Source organism: Argopecten irradians, chromosome 2 (genome assembly GCF_041381155.1).
Source record: "Argopecten irradians isolate NY chromosome 2, Ai_NY, whole genome shotgun sequence".
In the NCBI taxonomy this organism is placed as follows: domain Eukaryota; kingdom Metazoa; phylum Mollusca; class Bivalvia; order Pectinida; family Pectinidae; genus Argopecten; species Argopecten irradians.
Window position 1 is genome coordinate 44,809,234 of NC_091135.1, and position 24,376 is coordinate 44,833,609.

General features: G+C 35.1%; 1 protein-coding gene across 1 annotated transcript in view; it reads left to right on the forward strand.

Annotated features, from left to right (window-relative positions):
• Positions 1 to 163: 163 nt before the first annotated feature.
• LOC138316661 (pre-mRNA-splicing factor ATP-dependent RNA helicase PRP16-like) overlaps positions 164 to 24,376 on the forward strand; it is a 46,945-nt gene continuing 22,732 nt past the window's right edge. Inside the window, exons 1-11 of the mRNA XM_069258333.1 lie at positions 164 to 799; positions 2,855 to 3,048; positions 5,091 to 5,246; positions 5,991 to 6,025; positions 8,046 to 8,267; positions 10,211 to 10,369; positions 10,607 to 10,765; positions 11,182 to 11,262; positions 11,448 to 11,476; positions 14,084 to 14,246; positions 23,328 to 23,492. Coding sequence (XP_069114434.1) covers positions 474 to 799; positions 2,855 to 3,048; positions 5,091 to 5,246; positions 5,991 to 6,025; positions 8,046 to 8,267; positions 10,211 to 10,369; positions 10,607 to 10,765; positions 11,182 to 11,262; positions 11,448 to 11,476; positions 14,084 to 14,246; positions 23,328 to 23,492 — 1,689 coding nt within the window. The 5' untranslated portion in view covers positions 164 to 473. The remainder of the gene's footprint in view (positions 800 to 2,854; positions 3,049 to 5,090; positions 5,247 to 5,990; positions 6,026 to 8,045; positions 8,268 to 10,210; positions 10,370 to 10,606; positions 10,766 to 11,181; positions 11,263 to 11,447; positions 11,477 to 14,083; positions 14,247 to 23,327; positions 23,493 to 24,376) is intronic.

The window sequence follows — 24,376 nt, forward strand, 5'->3', positions numbered from 1 at the left end:
AAAAGTTGTATTAGATATTTTGATATTGATGTGTAAAAGGAATATAATTGTGTCAATTGTTATTTCTATATATATTTTTTATTAAAACTTTAGCTTTAAGTTGTTATTTACACCAAATTAATATTTTTTTTACGGAACTGCGGCAATGTTAACCAAACAAGGAAAATTCAAAGTGCTTCCGGTTCATTGACGAGGGAAATACGTTTCACCAGAGCAGGTTTTGTAACGTTAATTTAAGATGTTTTCTTGAATAGGATTCGTTCGATTTTGTTGTACAAGTATACATAAGCAAAAGAAGACTATTTTAAGTGATATACTTTTTAATATTTTGTTTTTGTTGGCTGGAGATTTTGTTGTCAAATATGTGATTCCAGGAATTCGTCTGCTCCAGCACTAACTTATATGCAAGCTTGTTGTATGGAATTTGCTTTTCTATCTACGATAAAAACATGGAGTAACTTGTCCTTGTAACCATGTCTTCATTTGTTGAGCCCGATGATGATCCTTCATTGCATAGACTTGAAGGGTCAACGGGAAAGGAAAAGGGCGGCCTGATTATAAAAAAGAAATCAAATCACGAATTCACAAAACCCAAACAAGTGGCTAGTCCAAGAGTGTCTCTATTGGGATTGGATAGATTAGCAGCTGCTAAACGTCTGGGAGATCGACCAGATGATGATTTGAGAAAAAAATCTAGAGTAATGTCATACCAAGATGATGAGGACAGTGGTAGCGATGAAGACCTTGATGAAAACAAAGATAAATCTAAAAGAGATAATCACAAAGGACATAAAGACAGGTACAGTATACACAGAAGTGTCTAGGGCTGTGGATTGTCTAACATGTGGCGATCCGATCCGATCCACGATTCGAGGTTGACGATTCACAGATCGGACCACGAATCACCAGTTAGATACAAGCAAAAGATTCAATTGAAGTCCGAAACTGTTTTTATTGATAAATCAATAATGCTCTTATATATTGATAAATGTTTGATTGATAATAAAACCATTTTTAGCAGTTTTACATTCCTTATCATTAAGCAATAGAGTTACAGGTGAAGTGCAGCAGGATTCAGTCACTGCAACTGTAAAAAAAATCAAATCATTTGAATTTTGAAATGACGTCAACTCAAAAACACTACTGCACATCAATTACGGCATGAAATCATCATGGTAAGGCATAAATAACCATATGAAAATATTTTCACTGTTACTTTTATTTTGGTCAAATACAGAATAAACATTGAGATTAAGAAAAAAATATTTAAAATTAAAATCTATAAGAGTAGTTACAATTTACTTTGGTTCTAGGCCTATAGTTTTCATTTTTAATCAAGTGATTTATGATTTTGACTCATAATAACCTACCTTTCGTTTTTGACATGGGGTTCACATCTACATACTCAGTAGCCTAATGTAATATATTCGTATTTTTACATATTTCCGACCCGTAATGAAAACGAAATCAATTATCATCTTTTACATCTCTAGAATTTAATAATTGTGCTTTATCATTATAATTTTATGAAGAATTCACAACACTGCATCGAAGCGTGGATACGAAAATAACATGTTGCTAGCTTTACTTTACGCAGCTCTTGTGTACTTCCGGTTTACTTCAAAGTGAAAACATCGATGATATTTAGATTTTAGTGTACATTCCTTCACATTTTTGAGCTATGACAGCATTAAAGAAGGTATTATTTTTTGCTTTTGAAAGATCGCGATCCACAAATATCAGGAGTAACGAATACTCGTATCCGATCTTTCTCAATAATTCGTGAATACTTGAGTACTCGGATACTCGTTACAGCCCTAGAAGTGTCCTGATTGCTTTGAATGACTGCTGGCAAGCGACAAGTTCTCGTTGAGTACCAGTTCTCGCCATCGCATCTCTACAATTACCATGCAAATTTAGTCAATAAAGCCTTCTTCTGATAGAAGACACTACCATGCTGATTTCCACAAAAAATTGTTTCAAAATTCGTCTGCGACTATTCAATTACATTTGGGATGGAGAGAATTGGTACTCGGCGAGAACTGGTCGCTTGCCAGTATGGTTATATATATATATATATATATATGTATTTTTACTTATTTTTTAGTAATGTATCTTGCATGTATAGCCATTATAATTTTACTCTTGTCCTTGTTGGCACTGTACATGTATATTACCATGAAATCTCTCCATACCCATAAATAAAAGGATTATATCCTCAACTAGTTTGGTCTTAATCAGGTCTCAACAGGGCCCAGTTTCATTAATATTCAACAACATTTCTAAGATTTAAAAGCCTCAATAGCAAAATTTCCAATTATTTCAATTTTAACAAATTTTAATGCAAATACATTGTAAGAAGCAAATGGATTTGGCATCAGGCAAAGCCTTTATTAACCATCTCCAAAATTTAAATTATATTAATTAACAGAAGTTTAGTAATTTCCTTTACTTATGTAATATATATGTGGATATGGTTATTTTAAAGTTTTTCCTTAATTAAATTTCAGCTTAATGTACTTATTAAATGTTGATGAAACTGGGCCCTGATTTGCTATGAAAATGTTTGTTTATTGATTAATATTGTGTAACCTGCTTGTAGTAAATGGCCCAATCTTTGTCCTTCGAGTTGGCAAAGTAGAATAGTTTAAAACTTGCTTATGATTTATGAAATTCATACCGGTATATATAAATAATAAATGTGTATTTTCATTGTAAGATTTATCAATTCTTTAACATGTATATTCAAATGTACATGTATACAGATTGAGTAAGTCTCTGTTTTCTTATTGAAAATTGTTTATGATCAAGAATATCATTAGATCTAATTATATAATTAATTTGCCTTTTGTAGAAATTATCGTCAATCTAGAATTGAGACACCATCTCATCCAGGTGGTGTGAGCAGTGAGGCAAGAGATCGACAGAAACAACGACATAAAGACAGAGGAGTTTATGCATCAAGTTCTTCAAAAGACAAAGACAGAAGAGAGAGAAGAGATGATAGACATAGCAGAGACAGAGATCACCACAGGCATAGAGATAAAGGTATAGATTGAAAAAGTTTAAGATTATTAACTTTACAATCATATTCAATGGACCCGCGATAATCCGGACGCCAATAGTCTGGAAAACTCACAATCCGGACGAAAATGTCAGGGAACGGATTTCCATTACATTATTTATACTCACTAGTCCTGAAATTCGTATTCCGAATCGGAACTCCATTTTGGAAACGGAGTATAATTTTCGCTAATAAATTCCCGCAATAATCTGTGGACAATTTGTTGTCGCCACGTGCCGAGAAGATCCAAGGCCAGCTACAGTCATGTGTAAAATACACACTGAGTGTGTTTTCATAACGACGGCTGCCAGGTCATAGCCACGTGTGTTTACCTGAACGTCTTTCACACGGGTACATGCAGTCATGTAATGGTTCATTGGTTTTCTATAGGAGATCAAACTTCAGTGTTGTAATTGAGAAAGGCAATATATTTTTAGCCGCACGCTTTTAAACATGTAGTTAGAGCTTGGGTACGGGTACATATGCTGTAGATACCTTTAATTACTTAATCGCGATTTGCGTGCAGAATATATCGCTATGAGTATCGGATACAATAAAGTGAGATAAAACTCACAAAATTAATAAGAATTTTAAATGTATATGAATCTATTCGAATTCATCGTCTGTTGTATAAGATATAAATTAAAGTCTACGGCACATGACATTTACATGTGTGTGACATTGTGCATGAAGCTATAGACTGAACAGGCGCATGGACGTTAAACACGTCCGTAAGTCAGAAAGCAAAGACTTGTGGAATTGGTCATTAAAAACACACAATATACAAAATAACAATTATATGAAAAAATATTCACAACTATTCATTATCATAGGTTTTTATTCCAAGAACGTAGGTGATATTGATCCTTGGTTAGGCAATTTGCCGTACGACAGTTCAAGAGTGGGATACATAGCTATATGCATACATAGTACACAATTAACGATGGCTTTAGGTTTCGTATTTTGAAAAAAAAGAAATACATTTATTTAATATTCTTAACGTAATGATATAAAAATACCTATAAAACATAACAAACGAAGTATTAATTATAATACACGTATATTACATAAAAGCCTATCATCGATTACAAGGTCAAGGCGAGTAACTTGTACGTGACAATTTAATTGACCAAGAACATGGAATTGGGCAGTCCGGAAAACTCGTAATCCGTACGGTTTAGGCTGGAAACGAAGGTGTCTGGATTATCGAGGGTCCACTGTATAGCATGCTCTTTAATGTTGAACAGCTTTAGGACTATAGTTTCCACATCTGATCGTGCTCTATTCATTTACAGACAGATCTAAATATATGATTTCAAACTTCTTCATCATTGATTATGATCAAATACATTCATACTTCATGGAAATTTATTAAGATTCTCGAGTGAACCAAACAGCCAAACTATGTGTATCACATTACAATACCTATTATTTTCATACTGAACCTTGATATATTGGTACACTGCGATAATAATGTGCTCTAATATAATGACCTCTATTGTCATACTGTACTTTTTGTACACCACTGCATGTAAGCTGTGCCCTGATGACGGCCTGCCTTTAAGGCTGAAACATGTCAGCAACCAGCAGCACCAAATGAACCTAGAATATACCATTTAGTACCTGGCTCTGGAGTCGCACCTCTTATTTTTTCTATGATTATTATATAATTAGTTGTTATGTAGAACTAACATATACGGTATATATATCTTTCATATTTATTTTCATATTAAAGAGTTATCTGTCCTTGTGGATAGGTATTGATGTCACATGTTCCAGTTTGCATGTGTAATGTCATACGTACAGAAAACGATTCAAGTTTTTGTAAAAGAAAAAATTATGGATACCCACAAGGGAGGTAATTCTGCAATATGCAAAGAAGGAATACATATTGATAATATATATTTGTATCTGTTACCAGGTAATTGAACATTTTCATTCAAAAGTATTAAGATTTTCAGGACCTATAATATCAATATCACACTGTATTTCTTAACATAATCAGTACATAATTGATGTTGGACAGACCGACGACACAGAAGAGATGATAGAAGCGAAAGAAGTGACAGGAGTCATCGGAGAGACAGAGATTCGGAGAGGAGTCGCCGTAGTTACAAAGAATGGGAAGAAACTCCAGAGAGATTCCGTGACGCACCCCCTACCCCTGACTTTGGTGTTAAGGGTAAGTTGAAAATGTGATTGGTTTTGTTAAATGTATGAATTTCCATCAACAACTAGTGCTGTAAAAAATAAAGTAGGCACCTTAAAGATGCTCCACCGCTGTCAAATGGTATTTTTTCAATATCAAAAAACAGCAGCAGACGATTTAGTATTTTTATTCAGTTACAAAAGTTACTCACTTTACACCATTACCGCCATTGAAAAGTTTGAGCTTCTAATTTTACTTCAAGTTGAAATTATAAAAAATAATTAATTGCATCCCAAAAAAATTCCGTGGCACTATATCCTATATGGAATGAGGTACTGATTGCTCATGACCCAAAGGCAAAATAAATTAGTTTATATTTTTTTTTTGTGTTAATTGGACTTATGTATACACGATTAAACACTAATTATTGTTCAAATGATGAATATCATTTTTGCTCTGTCGGTGGTGGAGCATCTTTAACTCCCAAATTATTTATCTATTTGATTCATAATATGCAAAACATCAAAAGGGGGTATATAATATAGTCTGATATGGGATTTTTTCTTTTGCAAATTATGTGACTTGCTCTAAATCAAAGAATTTTCTTGATGTTATCAGCTTGATTTAAAATTTATTTAATTGATTAAACCTCCTTTAATTATTACTGTAATTGTAGACCTTATTGGTTTTAATGAAAAATATTGATTCACAAAACAATAATTGTAGTCTTTCTAAACTTTTGGTGATATATTACTGAAACTGATGTTAATTTTACAGATACCCCATCTGAATATGGCTGGGATGGCGAGGATGTGACTCCCTTATAAAGCGATCCTCTTGGGATCTTCCTACTCAAGAGTTAGCAGTGGTAATGATGGTGAGAGTAGTGCGAGAAGTCATCGCTCATCTTATGATAAAAAGTAAGTATGACAGAATAATTGTGTCTATTATACAAGCATTATTAAATCAGAGTAACAACTTTCAGATGCTCTTTCTAAAGGTGTTTTTTCTCAATCCAAAACAGGAGCAGACACTAATTAAGTATTTTTCTTCAGTTACAAAAGTTATTTTTTAATTACTTAACACCATTACCACCTTTGAAAAAATTAGCTTCTTATTTCAATTTAAGATAAAAGTATAAAAATAATTCAATGCGTTACGAAGAAAAAAAAATCCATGGCTTACTCACGCCCCTTGAGAATGAAGGTACTGCGTATTGGGTTAGAATTCGCATAAAGCTATCAGGAATTAATTTGTGGATTTGTATTTTTGTGAGGTTATTTTGACCAATCATAAAATACTAACATATTAGAAACCATCAACAATACTGTTCAAAAAACATATCATATGTTTATGCATCTGTCGGTCGTTGGAGCATTCTTATATAGGTTACCAGCATTAAAATGTATTCAAGACAATGTAACACAATTTAGTGATTTAATATTGAATCCCAAATGGAAACGCTTATGATTGAAACATTTACACTATATTAATATATTGCATCTTTGTGTGTAAAAAGTTCATAATGTTGATACTATTCTTACGAGTACTACTTGCTCATCATTTAATGGTGTTATCAAAGTATATAGAACGGAATTTATTAAAATTATCACCTAGACGTTATGATCATTGACAATTTCATTTAAGGATTAACCTCTCACTTTGTTTAGTTTTTGAGATGATAAACCAGACTGGACGCACATGGTAATGTTTAAAAATGTGTTATTTACGCTATAATTTACCGACTTTATCATCTCATAATCTAAACAAAGTAAGAGGTTAATACTTGATATTTACAATATTTCCTTTAATTTAATCAGATAAAATCAACCCAGAACATCAGATACAATCATTGCAACGTGTATGCTAATCCGTCGCCATCACATAAATTATACTGCTTCGTTCATGTTGTTTAACTGGGCAAGCCAGCCATTAAAAAAACGAGCGCCATTGACTGACAGCCCCTTTTTTTTTCAGGTAAAATAGGCATTTAAGGACATTCAAAAAATTAGATATGTTTTATTGTATGTTCTCCTGATTGATTCGTAACATGTGTTATTTGTACAACCATTGATCAATGATTTTGTGCGAATATCAAAAAGGAATTCTGATAAATGTTTACAAAAGTATTCTTATTCCTGCAATGAATCGGGTTTCACGAGCTGCACTCCATAGTAACTTGCGTACGGTAAACCGGGGTAAGCTCCACTTGGAGCGGATTTGCTTCCAACTTTTGTTTATCGATACCAGACGCGACAGGGCAGTCAATTGTAAAAATATACCATTTGTATTGAATTTAAAGTTCATTGCCCTTGATGAGCTTAATAACCCTGTTTTAGCAATATACAGTCTCACATGCACTATACTGTTGCCAGTCCTTTCTTTGTGAACTATTTTAATATATATTACATAACAGAAGCTCCAGACGACGGTCCTTAGAGAGACCACCCTCTCCATACTCCGAGTTACAAATACAATGAATGGATGGATGGCAAGAAGAAGATACAGTACACACCAAGAGAAGCTGGAAGCAGGGAGAGGTAGATTTCTTTTTTATTTTTGTATTTTCAAAGCAAAAATATTTAGTTTTAATTGGCATCTAGTCTGAATTGATTTTTGTTGGGGGAAAAAAACCTATAAAATACATAGCTAGGTAAATGTATATAATATAAAATATAAAGCTAAAAAGAATATGGGACCCCCCCCCCTCCCCAATCACCCAAAAAGGAATAAAGATATAGTTGTTGTTCAAACTAATGATTTTTTTTTTCAACCTAAAGTAACCAAAAAATTACTGATGAAATGAATATTTTCTTCCCTTATTTCTGACAGATAATCGTCAGGACCTTGAGTTTGAGTCTGAAGAAGCTAGGCTTAGACTGGGAACATGAGCAGAAGAGACTTGACCGTGAGTGGTACAGTATGGACGAAGGCTATGACGATACCAATAATCCTTTCTCTGGAACTTCTGATGAGTATACTCGCAAGAAGGAAGAGGAGATGGAAAAGAAGAAGAAAAAGAGAATGACTGCCAGACAGAGACAAATAAATAAGGTTTGTATTGATGGTTATGGAAGTTACTCATTGTCTAAAGATAGTACATGATTCTAAAATTACATTAACACGTTCATCCCTGAAAATTCATAATGAGCTATCTGCAGGGGTGAATAAACTAATGCAAAACTTATATTTTAAGGCACTGTTTTTCTCATTTTTCTACAGTTCTGTATGATTTTTATGAGGGCTGAGTTGCTTGCTATGAGCAGGTTGAGCTGAAAATATTCCATCTGTATCGCAATAGAGAACAGATGTTTTTATTTACATGCATACAAACAAAATAAGAAAAAGAAAGTTTAGAATCATATGCATTCAAATAAGCTTTTAAATTTAATAAATGAGTTATCCATTTGCATATACAAATTATGTTTATCATCTGGGTCAATTTCTGTTCAGACATAATAATCGTGTTCATCATCTGATAGAAACAGATTATCTTTTTATTCGCACAAGTAATGAATATAGTGTCGATAGAATTATGTTCTTTCACAGCCTCTTGAGCGTTGTGTAGATGCATCATCACGACTTTTCACCATGTAATCTAAAATTGTCCATTGAGGTCCTTGGTATTTCTTCTACACGAAGTTTCAACACTCATTCTCTAGGATATTGAACTCTATGGGAAATCCAAAACACAGAATGCTTAACAAGAAGTGGTAGTTAGTTACACCAACAGACGGATGTAACAGACTTACAAATTATTTTGATGATGCAACAACCGAGGGCAAAATAGCAATCTATCCTTTGTACACACTAATAAAGTTCCCAACCATTTCTTGAATGGAGCGTATTGTTTTATTACACAAAACACCCAAATCCTGTGGTTCCCTGTCGAAGGTGAAGCAATATCCACTTATTGCATCTTAATATAAGTCTATACGTTTTTTTACTAGCAATCCTTCTCTGACTTATTCCACTGTTTGTAATCTGACCGCCTCCGGTTATTTTGACATAATTTTCATTGTGCACTTGTCTCAATTATCATTCCAGCAATCGTGGAAGATTGTTTTTGAAATGGATGTTTCTGTCTTAGACAATAATGAATTGGTTTATTTATAATGGTTGCTTAGCAAAAATCTTTGATTTGGCTAAAAAAAAAAAATGGATAACAAATGTATAATATAAGCATTAATTAAGGGACAATTCGGTAAAAGAGATACATTAAAAACATACACATATTTCGGTAAAACAAACCAGTTTTTCTAATGGAAATTAGATAAGTTGGTTTTAAATGTAATATGCTAGAAAAGCCCACTGTAGTCAATTGCATGTGAAATGTTCCAATCGTCATTACGCATAGCCATGTATGCTGAACCCTGACCCTTGCCTGTGTAATAAAGATTTTTTTTTTGTCTAGAACTACTCAAAAAACGCTCTAACAGTTGTGTTAACATTATCAAGATGCACTGTTCTTGTCTAAAAATAATTTCATCAACTCCTCAGTGGTTATGTATTGCATTTGTTTAACGTGCCGTGACTTTGACTCGGGTAAGTGGTAGGTACAGCGTACATGTTGTTACCTGCTTAATAGTATTGATCAACGATTTGGAATTTCAATGGTATTAATCAAAATACTTAACCAAGTTGTGAATTTTTCACTATTTCTTGTTATATGTTTCATAAGGAATGTAGAACAATATATTTATGTCATATTTTGCTTCGTGGTTATGTAATGAATTAGCCTCACGGAATTGTCCCTTTAACTGAAAACAGTAAGCAAATATGGGAGTAAGAAAGCCAACTAAACAACGGCAAACTCTACATGAAGCACTCTCGCATGTTTCAATAAATTTAAAACTGTTAAATTATGGTTGCAAAATTTTCTTGTTTTAGTAATCTGCTTTAATTTTCTTGCTATCCTTATGCAGATTTAAAACAAAAAATATGTGTCATTTCTAGATCTTGTATTTTATTTTGTTGTTATATGATTTTATTGTTAGGATCCAACGTCAGACTTGGCTCAGGTAGCCAGAAAGGGAAGCTTGGTTGTGAGGAGATTCAGAGAGCAGAAAGAAAAACGTAAAGCTCAACAGAAACATTGGGAAGTGGCTGGCACAAAGATTGGGGATATCATGGGTATAAAGAAAAAAGAGGAAGAGGTATATCTCAAATAGAGAATACTGGTTGTGGTTTGTTAGGAAAAAAAACTTGCAATAAACAAAATAAACAGGTCTTCTTGTCCTGAAAAGTCAAATTGTTTCCTGGATGAGTGAATTTTACAAGCTTAATTGTCCCATGGGCAAGTAAAAGAATCAAAAAATTTTACAGACTATTTGACTTTTATTTTCAGTTTTATTGAGAAATTAACCTTTAGTTAATGATTTTTTTGTCATCAGGAGGACAAGGTGGATGAGAAAGGAGAATTGGATTACAAAGCTGACCACAAGTTTGCTGATCTTCTCCAAGACAAAACAGAAGCAGTCAGTGATTTTGCTAAGGCTAAGTCTATGGCTGAGCAGAGGAAATTCCTGCCTATATATGCCGTTAGAAATGAGGTAAGACATTTAATTAATATACTTGTATCAACCTATTTATTTGATAAATATTACAATATTTATTTGAGTCTTCAAACATGTGGGGGCAAAATTACAATTTTGCCTATTTGAATCTCATCTTTAGAAACATCTATGCAAATATAGTACATTCCTCTATACAAGTTTTCATTAAAAAGATGAACAGTATACTTGAAATAAAGTTTGTCCACTCTGTTATATATTCAGATGTGGAAATATATTCAGATGTGGAAAGGGAATGTTGGTCATTGATAATTTTGTTTGATAGATTTGAAAGACTACTAAATGAAATGCTCTTTATCATTAAAAAGACTAGCAATTCTACGTTAACAGTGACTGTAAATTCCTGATTATTCAAATTGTGTAGCTGTATAATTGTTTGTTCTTTCTTTCATTAGTTGCTGAATGTGATTCGAGACAACAGCATCATCATTATTGTCGGAGAAACAGGTTCCGGAAAAACCACACAGCTTACTCAGGTAACTTTTCAATAGTTACCATGTCTTTGTCAATAGTTACCATGTCTTTGTCAATAAATACCATGTCTTTGTGGGTTCAAATGCAATTGATTAAAATTAATTCAGTGTTTACTCCTACAAGTGTTTTTCTTAATCTTAAACATTAGATCTGTTGAACAGATGATGAAATGTCCTTTGAATTTCAGGTACAGTCAAATCTGCTTAACGACCGCCTGTATATAACGACCGCCTGTCTATAATAACCACCTGTCTATAACGACCAGTTTTTAGACTCCCGGTGAATTTTTAGCCCACCATCATCAGATGGTGAGCTATTCAAATCGTCTTTCGCCCGTGGTCCGTCGTCCTTCCGTCCGTCCTCCTTCCGTCCGTCTGTCCTTCTGTAAACAATTCTTGTTACCGCTATTTCTCAGAAAGTACTAAAGGGTTCGTTTTCAAATTTCAGTTGTAGGTCCCCTAGGGCCCTAGTTACTTTATACTGGCATTGTGCATAAAGACCACCTGTCTATTAATGTGGCTAACGGCCGGTCATTTTAGCCCCGTCAAAGTTGTCTAACGACCGGTCGCTGAGATTGACTTTTCGAGCACCGAGTACAGTGTGTATGTAGGCCTAGCGTCCCTTTGACCTACTTCTGGTAATTAACTCCGTTACTGAAGCCCTGTTTATACAGGACTGTATGGTTTGATGTACAAATATGTTTGCCAATTTGAAGATGGAAATTTTAACGACCGTTTATGCCTATCAAAAACTGAAATTATGTTTGGTTGCGAACGCCATTAGCATGAAAAGATCACTGGTAAAGCGTGATTTTGAAGCCATAACTCGTATGATACGAGATGGTGGGCTATTTAAATCGGCCTGCGTCCGTGGTCCGTCGTCCGTCGTCTGTCCGTAAACAATGCTTGTTATCACTATTTCTTAAAAACTGCTGCAGGGATTTTGTTCAAACTTCACATGGAGGTTACCCTTGGTCCCTAGTTGTGCCATACAGATTTTGAGGCTGATCAGAAAAACAAGATGGCCGCCAGGCAGCCATTTTTGATTTTGGCAGTTGAAGTTTGTTATCGATATTTCTTGAGAACTACTGAAGGGATTTTGTTCAAACTTCTTCTTGAAAGCCGCTGAGTCAATTTCATTGAAATTTTGCACAAACTTTCTAAGGCATGAGGCCAATCAAAATTGTGAATTATTGTATATGGTCCACACCCCCAGGGCGCTGTGGGAGGGGCCAAAAGAGATAAAATTTACTAAAATTTCAAAAATCTTCTCCTCCACTCACAGATGTGATGGAATCAAATACTCTTCATGGATAAAAAGGTCTTAAGGCTCTTTACAAAAATTGTGAATTATATGACCCTTGGATCTCTCGTTTCCCCCTGGGGAGGGGTAAAGTTTACTATAGTTTATATACAGGGTGATCAGGTGTTGTAGTGGTTAAGCCACTCGCCTTTCACCTAGCCGGTCGGGGTTCGATCCCCGGTACGGACTTGAAAAGGTTAGGGGTCAACCTGCCCGATCAGGTGGGTTTTCTCTGGGCACTCCAGTGTCCTCCCCACACTAAGACCCCTTGTGCGCTTACATCCGGGCCATCGAGAGTGATTTGCATAAGTTATATAACTTGTTTCGTAATCAATGTAAAAGAAATAAAGTTTACATACTATTAGTAGTATACATAGGGAAAACACATTTTTGAGCATTATTTGGTCATTTGTAATAAGAGATGAGTCAAATATTGTCAGAATTATCAGTATGAGATGGCCATTGAATCCTATTAATAATTTTTCCATGACTGACCTCCAGGGGCCTTAGGGGCGGGTTCAAAAGGGGTCAAATAGGCTTAAACTTCAAAAACCTTCTTCTGACATTCTGGAAAGGGTAGAATCAAATACTCTTCATAGATGAAAAGGTCTTCAGGTCCTTTACAAAAAATTGTAAAATTTGTGACCCTTGGGTCTCAAGTTTTCTCTGTGTAGAGGAGGTCAAGTTTACTATAGTTGATGTATAAGAAAAAACACATTTATGAACATTATATGCTTAGTTTTCATAGGAAATTCGTCAAACTTGTTTAGAATTATTAGCCTGAGATAGCATTTTAATATCATACCCATATTAGTCCTGGCTGACCCCCTAGGGGCAGAGGGGCAGGGTCAAAAGGGGCAAATAGGACAAAACTTCAAAAATCTTCTTAAATTCTGGAAATGGTAGAACAATTAAATACTCTTTATAGATGGAAAGGTCTTAAGGTGTTTTATGAAAATTGTGAAATATATGACGCACGTTTCCCCCTGGGGAGGGGGTCAAGTTTACTTTAGTTTAATTATGAAAAATACATTTATGAACATTATTTGCCCAATTTTCACAGGAAATGAGTCAAACTTGATTAGAATTATTAGTCTGAGATATAGTATTTTAATATCCATATCCGACCTCGCTGACCCCCTTGGGGACCAGAAGGGCAGGGCCAAACGGGGTCAAAATGACTTAAAATTTCAAAAAATCTTCTGAGTTTACAGGTTTGATGGAAGCAAATACTCTTTGCAAATTAAAAATTCAAATTTATAAAATCACTGACCGACTTCAAGGGCTAGTATATTAGTGTTTATATGTCTTTGTTTCATTCTAAACGAACTCGGGTGACCGTTAAGGCCAATTGGCCTTTTGTTTAATTATAGATTGCTGTGCAAAATATTATAACATTTAATATATTGTACTAATGAATAAAAATAAATATAATTTAAGGATTATTAAACCTTTAAGAATGTGAAGTGATGAATGAAAAGCGTTTTGATTAAGAAACTAATTTTGATTATTGCTTTTCAGCCACTGCTATCGTCTGTACACCCAGAGGCAGTATAAGAATGAAATGTTGACCTCTACAGTGCCTGAGATCCAGAGGACTAACTTAGCTAATGTTGTCCTTCTCCTCAAATCTCTGGGTGTACAAAACCTGCTGCAGTTCCACTTCATGGATCCTCCACCTCAGGTAGGCTGCTTTCATCCTCTATACTTATTTTTGGGTCATATAATGTCAGATCAGGTAAGGCCAAAAAAAATTAATAAGTTGGTTCTCAGGCCACTTTTTCTGAAAATAGATGAGGGAGGGAGGTTTTTTTTTTCTTTTTTATTGTAGAAAAAAGAGACGAGGGATTTTTTTTTTTTTTAATTTCCCAACACAATAGGAGGTAAAATCCACCAAAGTTTCAATTCAAAAGGATTTCGTAACAGCAAATTTTCAACACCTTGTTAAATACAACACGTTTGTTGTTGACAATGGTGGTATCCTCGGGGTAGGGCTCCGGTAATGACAGTTTCCGAGCGGCCGCAAAAAGCACATCAAAAGCATTTCGTTTACGGTTCCCACTATCACCCGTTTCGTCATGATCACGGTATTCAGGTTTCGTTTGGTTGCATGCACCATCAATAATTTCATATCGGGTGTAACAGCGGAATGCTGTGACAGTCTCCCAACCTTCATGTTCATCATTACTTGATCAAATCCAGACACTTTGCTCTGATCAATTGACGCTGTCATTTTGTTCAGCATCAGTTTCTCGGGAAAAGTCCAATCTTGGGGTCCTAATGTGCCCTCCTTCAATGATTGGAACAGTTTGGTCAAAGTACAAGCATCGGAGAATCCACCAATAATGTTCCATGGAACCGTGCCGAATTTGGACAGATACCAGCGACATTACCACACGACCGTATCACAATGTCGTGTTTTGCATATCACTTTGGCGCTTGAAACATTCATTCACTAGTATTGCAGACAAACTTTTAAAAGATGTGCCGTCTAAAACTGCTAAAAAAGTCAGAGACGGACACTTTTTTACGGGAGCAACCTTGTGCGTTTGCCAATCAAGATCACGTTGGCGCTTGGAATACTCGTAGTGTGAATGCAGACAAGCGTTTTTAGCACGATAGAGCGTGGCTCCATCGTAGCTTATAGCATACCCCCTAGTTTTGAAAATCACGTTGTGAACAGGATATCTCAAGTTATACACCATTAACAGCAATGAAATTTGGCAGAGACATGTAGTTATAGATAAGGACGGAACTGATAAAACTTGGCGACAAACAGACATAAACTGTATTTTTGAGGAATTAAAATATATTTCATTCCTTCTTTGTCTATAGTAATATTTAAATGAGAAACACAATGCATTATGGGAAATTATATGGCCGATGGTACCACTTCATACAAAAGAAATATAGTTTAAGAAAAGATTAAGGCAATTAAGAAATATTCATTATTTTTCTATTCTTAAATATGTTACTCAAGTGTCATGACATCATAATTACCTGTGTTGGATAATCTATATTCCCTGGACAGTGTCACAAGTCAGGTGCCCTAGTTTCATCCAGATGCTGTTTATAGGCCTATATGTGTGTGTAAATGTGTTACATATACCATTTACTGTTAAAGGGAAAAACAATGGTTGAGAGTTAATTAATGTATTTTGTTATCAAGGCCCTGGGAAAGGTTTGACTGTAGCTGCCAATGTCAATTTGTTGACCCGTAGTACACATTCCGTTATGCCGAGACCCAGCCAATACAACTTATGCATTGTTATCTTAATTGTGAAATTTATATTGTGTTGAAGAAAATGAGATAAAAGATAAGTAATTAATTTCAATGTAATGAAGCGAATTCAGTTTACCTCTTATAAGCAGGACAGCCAAACATCTTTGATTTTTTTTGTCACCTATAATGAATTAAGCCCTCCTCAAGCAGTTATCTTTTCAAAGTCTAGTCAACTTAACACTTTGATTATACATAGTTGTACATGTGTGATACCAATAAGCAATCATACAGGAAAAAGTTTCCCCAATTATTTCTTATCATATAACAATATTCTGATAAATTTGAATAAACAACATTATTAAATTTTGAATTTTACTAAATTTTCTAATATTGAAATTAAGTTGATGCTATTTGAATTGGTCCCAACAATATTCTTACTAAGAAGATGCTGCTTCTTCATACGCTCACACTAAAATCCTGCTCAGAAAAAAAACTGTTCTGCACAAATCATTTTTTTTGTAAAACTGTTGATTTATATATAACTTAACATTTGATGAATGACATCTGTCTTGCAAGAATTTTATGATTGTTTTAATACCAACATTGATAACAATTAAATACCAGTGGTCATTTGAATTGTCCTAATTAATTGTTAGTTTAAACAGTGCATATGAATGATTATCAAGAATATTAGTCAAAACCAATTATTGAACATTAATTAACTGGACCATCGTGCTACGAGGCCACTGGCCTCTTGTTAAGATGTGCTGTCTAAAATCTAGGGATGTCACGGTTCATGTTTTTTTCAGCTCGGTTCGGTTTCAACTTTTTTTGATCGGTTTTCGGTTTTTTCAGTTCTGTTCAGACAAATCTTTCTTGAACACTTTTTAAGTCTATTTTCTATCAAAAACAAGTTTTGCTTTAGATTTAAAGATGGTATATCACTTCAACAAATGTTTTTTTGCGTCCTGAAAAATAATACACAGCACTATACCCTATATAGATTGAAGTTCTAAAAGTGCATGCAGCAAAGAAATTAATTATTTTTTTTTTATTATTTTGTGTCTTAATTAGACATATAACATGATTAAATACCAAGTTTTGTTCAAATATTGAGTATGAAACATCTTTAAAAAAACATAATTGAACATTTACTTATCTCTTTAACTCTTTCAGTACTATTGACACATTAATCAGTCACAGAGAGATTTATGTCATCGTATCCTTTATGATACATTATTTCGTCACTAAAACTTTTCCAGTATCCTTCATGACGCATTATTATGTGATTATTGACATATGAAAAAAGTTTTACCGCAAATCAATACATCGGTATTATCTCAGAAAAAGTGTTTAAAAAGTATTGTGCATTGGAATTATAATAATGATAAACATTATTACGTACCAAGTGCATGTTCAATCGTAAAATGGTTTAATTCACGGAAACGGGATTGTTTACAATCGGCAACTCAATGGCGGCTTGATTTAGCTGCCGATATTCTGCGGGATTGTTATCGAAAAAAAATATAATAAAAAAATCCTCAATTATAAAATATCAAACAATAAGTGAAATATATAATTTAGCTGTTATGTATGTGCAAAAAAAATGTCGGCAGACAGCAAAAAACGATCTTCTGAATGACTGAACTTGCACACGTGTTACACATATATGTCGATCAACAGGTGTATTTCTCGGGATTCTGACAAACAATTTCGCCGTATTTGCAATGAAATAATCTGCAATATAGTTTATACACGTAAATTACAGGTATTATAGGACAGTTCTTTTTTTTATGAACCGAACCGAAACTAGGAATTATCGTACCGTATGGTTGAATTTTTTCGGTTAACCGTATTTTCGGTTAACCGTGACACTCCTACTAAAATCGTACAAAAAATGGATGCGGACATTTTTTTCTGGAATTTTGGTCCACGCATACAATAAAATCGGCAATGCAGGGCTTAAAAATGATATGCGCGAGGGCCTGAGAACCAACTAATTAATTTTTTTGCCTAATCTGTATTTGCTAATTACATAGTTATCTGTTAGTGCAGGTAGATATAAAATATGATGTCATGTGTTTGTGAGTGTCACATCATATTGTTTATTTAGGGTAAATAACCGAATTTTTGCTGACAAAATAATGACATCATAATTGATACCTACAATAATGTATCCACCAAGGCAGATAACTCTGTAGTAGACTTTGGTTGGTTTGTTTGTTTGAGTTTAATGGCCCATCAGCAGCCAAGGTCATTTAGGGCCAAACCAAAAGTCAAAGCGTTAGTCAAAATACCCCGAATAGAAGATACATAATAATTGCATAAAAAAAACCCAGACATAGGTCATTAGAACTAAAACATAGATTGTAAACGTTTGTTTTATAATAAGATTGTTTGGGATAAATAGTTTTGGCTGAAACACATGAGAAAACTAATACACAATGTTGATGAAATGGTTAAATGTTGAGTTGATATGCTGATAAGATAGGAAAACATTCATATTTTAATACCCAGAATAGGATTCTGTCCCATTCCATTTTCTCTGATGAGAACAGATTATCTAACCTGACAGTAAAAATCATATTGGAGTTATCTCCCTTCATTTGGATTGAGATCAGTGTTGTTTTGTAGAGAGTTCAAAAGACCTCTGTATGCAATGCCTGCTGTGTAATCCTTTTGACATTTGTCAATAAAATTGTTTGAAATTGAAATTGAAAAAGCCAAAGTTCTGAAAACATTTTGTTTTGTCTCAGGATATTAACATCACTGTGGTATTCAAAAAGTTCATCTAAGTGTCTGACCCATGTTAGGTCAAACATGTAATGAATAATAGTGGAGTTGTTATGGTGAGGCATCCTCAATACTCCAGGGGTTAATTCCGATCACTTACGATCTCTACATCCCTGGAATATCTCGCAGTAAAACTGGAGGCAACACAAAAGAACAGGTAATTTAGTCCTTTGATGTACATCAAAAAAGTACTGTGGTTGACTGTGTAGCTTTGAAGTTTGGCGTCGCTCTCTCTGTAGTCTTCTAAGAACATTTTTGCAGGCCTTTGATTTGTTCAGATTTGTCCTTCAGAGCTGCCTTCAATTTTACTATGAGATAGTCCAGGGGTGTAGAGATCGGAACCCCTGGAGTATCAAGGATGGTGGTGAGGTGGTTAAAGTGTCTTAGCATTTTATCCATGACCCTGTACATTTTGAAGACAAAGTGGGACAGTTACCACATACCATGGTACTGACTGCAAGTCTGATTTTGCTTCAGATCTTCAATGAATTGAGCTATAAAGTCTATGATACAGTGCAAAACAAAATACAGGTTTTTGCCTGCTATTTTAGAAAAATAACTCTAAGTGAGAATTATATATCATCAGTGTTTTTCAAAATTAGGAAAATATAAAAAGTATAACTTTAATCATAATTTTTTTTCCATTTTTGAAAAGTTCTGGAAAAAATATACAATATTTGTGAAATATTATTGTCATAGATTTCACAGCATTTGAGGGTTTGAACATAATTGAATGCAATATATTGGGAAAATGTTGACTGAATTTAGGAAAAGACAGTGCTATTTTTAGGTCACCTGAGACGAAGTCTCAAGTGACCTTTTCTAATTGCCTTTTGTCCGTCGTAGTCCGTCGTGCGTCGTCCGTCGTATGTCCGTAAACAATTTACATTTTCGACTTCTTCTCCAAAACTGCTGAAGCAATTTCAATGAAATTTTGCACAAACCTTCTAAGGCATAAGGCCAATCAAAATTGTGAATTATATGGTCCCCACCCCCCCAGGGAGCTATGGGAGGGGCCAAAAGGGGTAAAATTGACTAAAATTTCAAAAATCTTCTTCTCCACTCACAGATGTGATAGGAATTAAATACTCTTCATAGATAGAAAGGTCCTAAGGTCCTTTACAAAAATTGTGAATTATATGACCCTGGGGTCTCAGGTTTCCCCCTGGGGAGGGGGTTAAGTTTACTGTAGTTTATATAGGAAACACACATTTTTGAGTATTATTTGATCATTTGTAATAGGAAATGAGTCAAATATTGTCAGAATTATCAGTATGAGATGGCCATTGAATCCTATTAACTAATTTTCCATGACTGATCCCCAGGGGCCTTAGGGGCGGGGTCAAAAGGTGTCAAATAGGCTATAACTTCAAAAATCTTCTTCTGAAATTCTGGAAATGATAGAATCACATACTCTTCATAGATGGAAAGGTCTTGAGGTGTTTTATGAAAATTGTGAATTATATGACCCTGGGGTCTCACGTTTCCCCCTGGGGAGGGGGTCAAATTTGCTATAGTTTATATTGGGAAAGCACCTTTATGAGCATTTTTTGCTCAATTTTCATAGGAAATGAGTCAAACTTGTTTAGAATTATTAGCCTGAGATAACATTTTAATATTATATCTATATTGGTCCTGGTCAACCCCCTCGGGGCAGAAGGGCGGGCCCAAAAGGGCCAAATAGGCTAAAACTTTAAAAATCTTCTTCTTAAATACTGGAAATAGTAGAATCAAATACTCTTCATAGATGGACAGGTCTTAAGGTGTTTTATAAAAATTGTGAATTATATGACCCTTGGATCTCAGGTTGCCCCCTGGGGAGGGGGTTAAGTTTACTATAGTTTATATAGGGAAAACACATTTTTGAGCATTATTTAGTCATTATAATAGGAAATTAGTCAATTGTAGTCAGAATTATCCCTATGTGATGGCCATTGAATCTAATTACCAAATTTTCCATGACTGATCCCAGGGGCCTTAGGGGCGGGGCCAAAACGGGTCAAATAAGCTAAAACTTCAAAAATCTTCTTCTGAAATTCTGGAACTGGTTAAAAATAAAATGATGGAAAGGTCTTAAAGTCCTTTACAAAATTTGTGAATAATATTACCCTGGGGTCTCATGTTTCCCTTCTGGGGAGGGGGTCAAGTTTACTTTAGTTTATATTGGATATACACATTTATGAACATTATTTGCCTATTTTTCATAGAAAATTAGTCAAACTGGGTTAGAATTATTAGTCTGAAATAGCATTTTAACATCATATCCATATTGGTCATGGCCGACCCCCAGGGGCCAGAGGGGCGTAGCCAAAAGGGGTCAAAATGGTAATTTCAAAAATCTTCTTTTTGAATTCACAGATTTGATGGAACCAGATACTCTTTGATAGATTGGAAGGTCTTAAGGCCCTTTACAAAAATTTGTGAATTTCATGGCCCTGGGATATCAGATTTTCCCCTGGGGAGGGGGTCAAATATACTATAGTTTACATAGGAAAAATACATTTAGGAACATTATTTGCTTAGTTTTCATAGGAAATTAGTCAATCTGGGTTTGAATTATTAGCCTGAGATAGCATTTTAATATCATATCCAAATAGGTCCTGGCCGACACCCAGAGGCCATAGGGGTGGGGCCAAAAGTGGTCAAAATGGATAATGTTTCAAAAATCTTTCTTCTGAATTCACAGATTTTATGTAACCAAATAATCTTCATAGATTAAAAAGTCAAGTTTATAAAATCACTGACTAACTTAAAGGGCCTGATGGACAAATATATAGTGTTTATATGCATGTCTTTGTTTCATTCTGTATCTGATATCAGGTGACCGTTAAGGCCCATGGGCCACTTGTTAGTGTTGTTATTTTTGGGTCGATCCGAAATCCAAGATGGCCGCCACAGCCGCCATCTTGAAAACACATTTTGAACTTCTTCTCAAGTTCTACCGGTGCGATTAGGCTGAAACTTGCATGAAATGATCCTGACATGGTCCCGACAAAGTGCTGTTATTTTTCGGGTCGATCCTAAATCCAAGATGGCCGCCACAACAGCCATCTTTAAAACACATTTTGAACTTCTTCTCAAGTTCTACCGGTGCGATTTGGCTGAAACTTGCATGAAATGATCCTGACATTGTCCCGACAAAGTGTTGTTATTTTTCGGGTCGATCCTAAATCCAAGATGGCTGCCAGAGCCGCCATCTTTAAAATACATTTTGAACTTCTTCTCAAGTTCTACCGGTGCGATTTGGCTGAAACTTGCATGAAATGATCCTGACATGGTCCCGACAAAGTGTTGTTATTTTTCGGGTCGATCCAAAATCCAAGATGGCTGCCAAAACAGCCATCTTTAAAACACATTTTGAACTTCTTCTCAAGTTCTACCGGTGCGATTTGGCTGAAACTTGCATGAAATGTTCCTGACATTGTCCTGACAAAGTGTTGTTATTTTTTGGGTTGATCCGAAATCCAAGATGGCCGCCAAAACAGCCATCTTTAAAACACATTTTGAACTTCTTCTAAAGTTCTACCGGTGCGATTAGGCTGAAACTTGCATGAAATGATCCTGACATGGTTCCGACAAAGTGCTGTTATTTTTCGGGTCGATCCTAAATCCAAGATGGCCGCCACAGCCGCCATCTTGAAAACACATTTTGAATTTCTTCTCAAGTTCTACCGGTGCGATTTGGCTGAAACTTGCATGAAATGATCCTGACATTGTCCCGACAAAGTGTTGTTATTTTTCGGGTCGATCCGAAATCCAAGATGGCTGCCAGAGCCGCCATTTTTAAAATACATTTTGAACTTCTTCTCAAGTTCTACCGGTGCGATTTGGCTGAAACTTGCATGAAATGATCCTGACATGGTCCCGACAAAGTGTTGTTATTTTTCGGGTCGATCCGAAATCCAAGATGGCTGCCAAAACAGCCATCTTGAAAACTCATTTTGAACTTCTTCTCCAGCTCTACCGGTGCAATTAGGCTGAAACTTGCATGAAATGATCCTGACATGGTCCCGACAAAGTGTTGTTATTTTTCGGGTCGATCTTAAATCCAAGGTGGCCGCCACAGTCGCCATCTTGAAAACACATTTTGAACTTCTTCTCAAGTTCTACCGGTGCGATTTGGCTAAAACTTGCATGAAATGATCTTGACATGGTCCCGACAAAGTGTTGTTATTTTTTTCGGGTTGATCCAAAATCCAAGATGGCCGCCATCTTTAAAACACATTTTGAACTTCTTCTCATGTTCTACCGGTTTGATTTGGCTGAAACTTGTATGAAATGATCTTGACATGGTCCCGACAAAGTTTTGTAATTTTTCGGGTCAATCCTAAATCCAAGGTGGCCGCCACAGCTGCCATCTTGAAAACACATTTTGAAGATGGCTACCATGACACTATATCTAATTTCCTACATATTAAGGCCCTTTGACCTCTTGTTTGAAATAAATTTGTTGAAAGAAATTGAAAATGATCCTGACATGGTCCTGACAAAGTGACACCATATGAAAATTATTTTACTATTGCCAAGGTAGTCAGATGACCGTTAAGGCCCTTTGGGCCTCTTGTTCAATTAGGAATGGGTCCTTCTACCGGACCCTACAAAGACCTGGCTAAAACCCCTGAAATAATACTGTAAATTAATATACATTTCACCTATTTGTTAATTTTAATATTCATGAATACATACATCATTTTGTGATGAAGGGATCTTATTCAAAATCATGCATTATATTTTAACAATTTTTCACAGGATAACATCCTGAACTCCATGTACCAACTATGGATCCTTGGGGCTCTTGACAACACTGGTTCCCTCACACCTCTTGGACGGCAAATGGTAGAGTTTCCGCTTGACCCAGCTCTTTCAAAAATGTTGATTATTTCCCTTGAAATGTGCTGCAGTGCAGAAATTTTGGTGAGTTAACTTTGTTATTAGCTCCTTCATATCCTAATTATTAAAAAAGACCAGATTTCCGAACCTTCTGGAAAGCATGCAGTCCATTTTGGCACTAACAATTTTCACAGATTTTAGGTCATTATTAACATTATTTGCGCAGTTTTCATAGGAAATGAGAATTAGTAATCAATAATAAGCAATAGTCAGAGTATCTTCCCTAATTATAATAAGCTTCAGTCCTAGTGTATCTTTTCTTTATATGAATACTCAGTGATTATCTCATTATTCCAAGGAAGTATCCTTCATATGATTTATGAATTATAAGCCTAAATTGATTTTGGTTGCAATGGTAAACAGGTGACTGGTCATTATACACAGGTTTCTATACCCTGTGTTACAAAGTTAGGGGGTTAGATGTCAATAAATTGACACATCACACACTTCAATGACTGTACATGTTACCATGGAAACAAAAAGGAGGAGCATTGAGTTTTTCAAAGAAGACGTGACCAGGGAATATTAGTTCGCCATTTGCTTACAGTTCTTGTTTATTTCTTTTGGCAGAATTTGTGTTACCAAGGTAACCAGGTCACTATACACTTGGGCTGAATCAATTCATCACGATACACATTGAATAGCGATATTTGTATGTCAATACAATTTTACGATACAGCCTTGCCATTTCGGTTCGATACGATGCAGTCTTCGCAGTGTTTAGACTCACATTTGAATAAAAAAATCATAGCCATATTTAGATTATCAGACACTGGGATCAGACAAAAAAGTGGTGTAAACACTCTCTGACCATCACCCCACCTGTTTTGATTAGCAGTATTGGCCTATTAAGCCTGGCACTATTCACCTGTGTCTGTTGAAGTCAGCCGGTCGGGGCAGATTTGGAA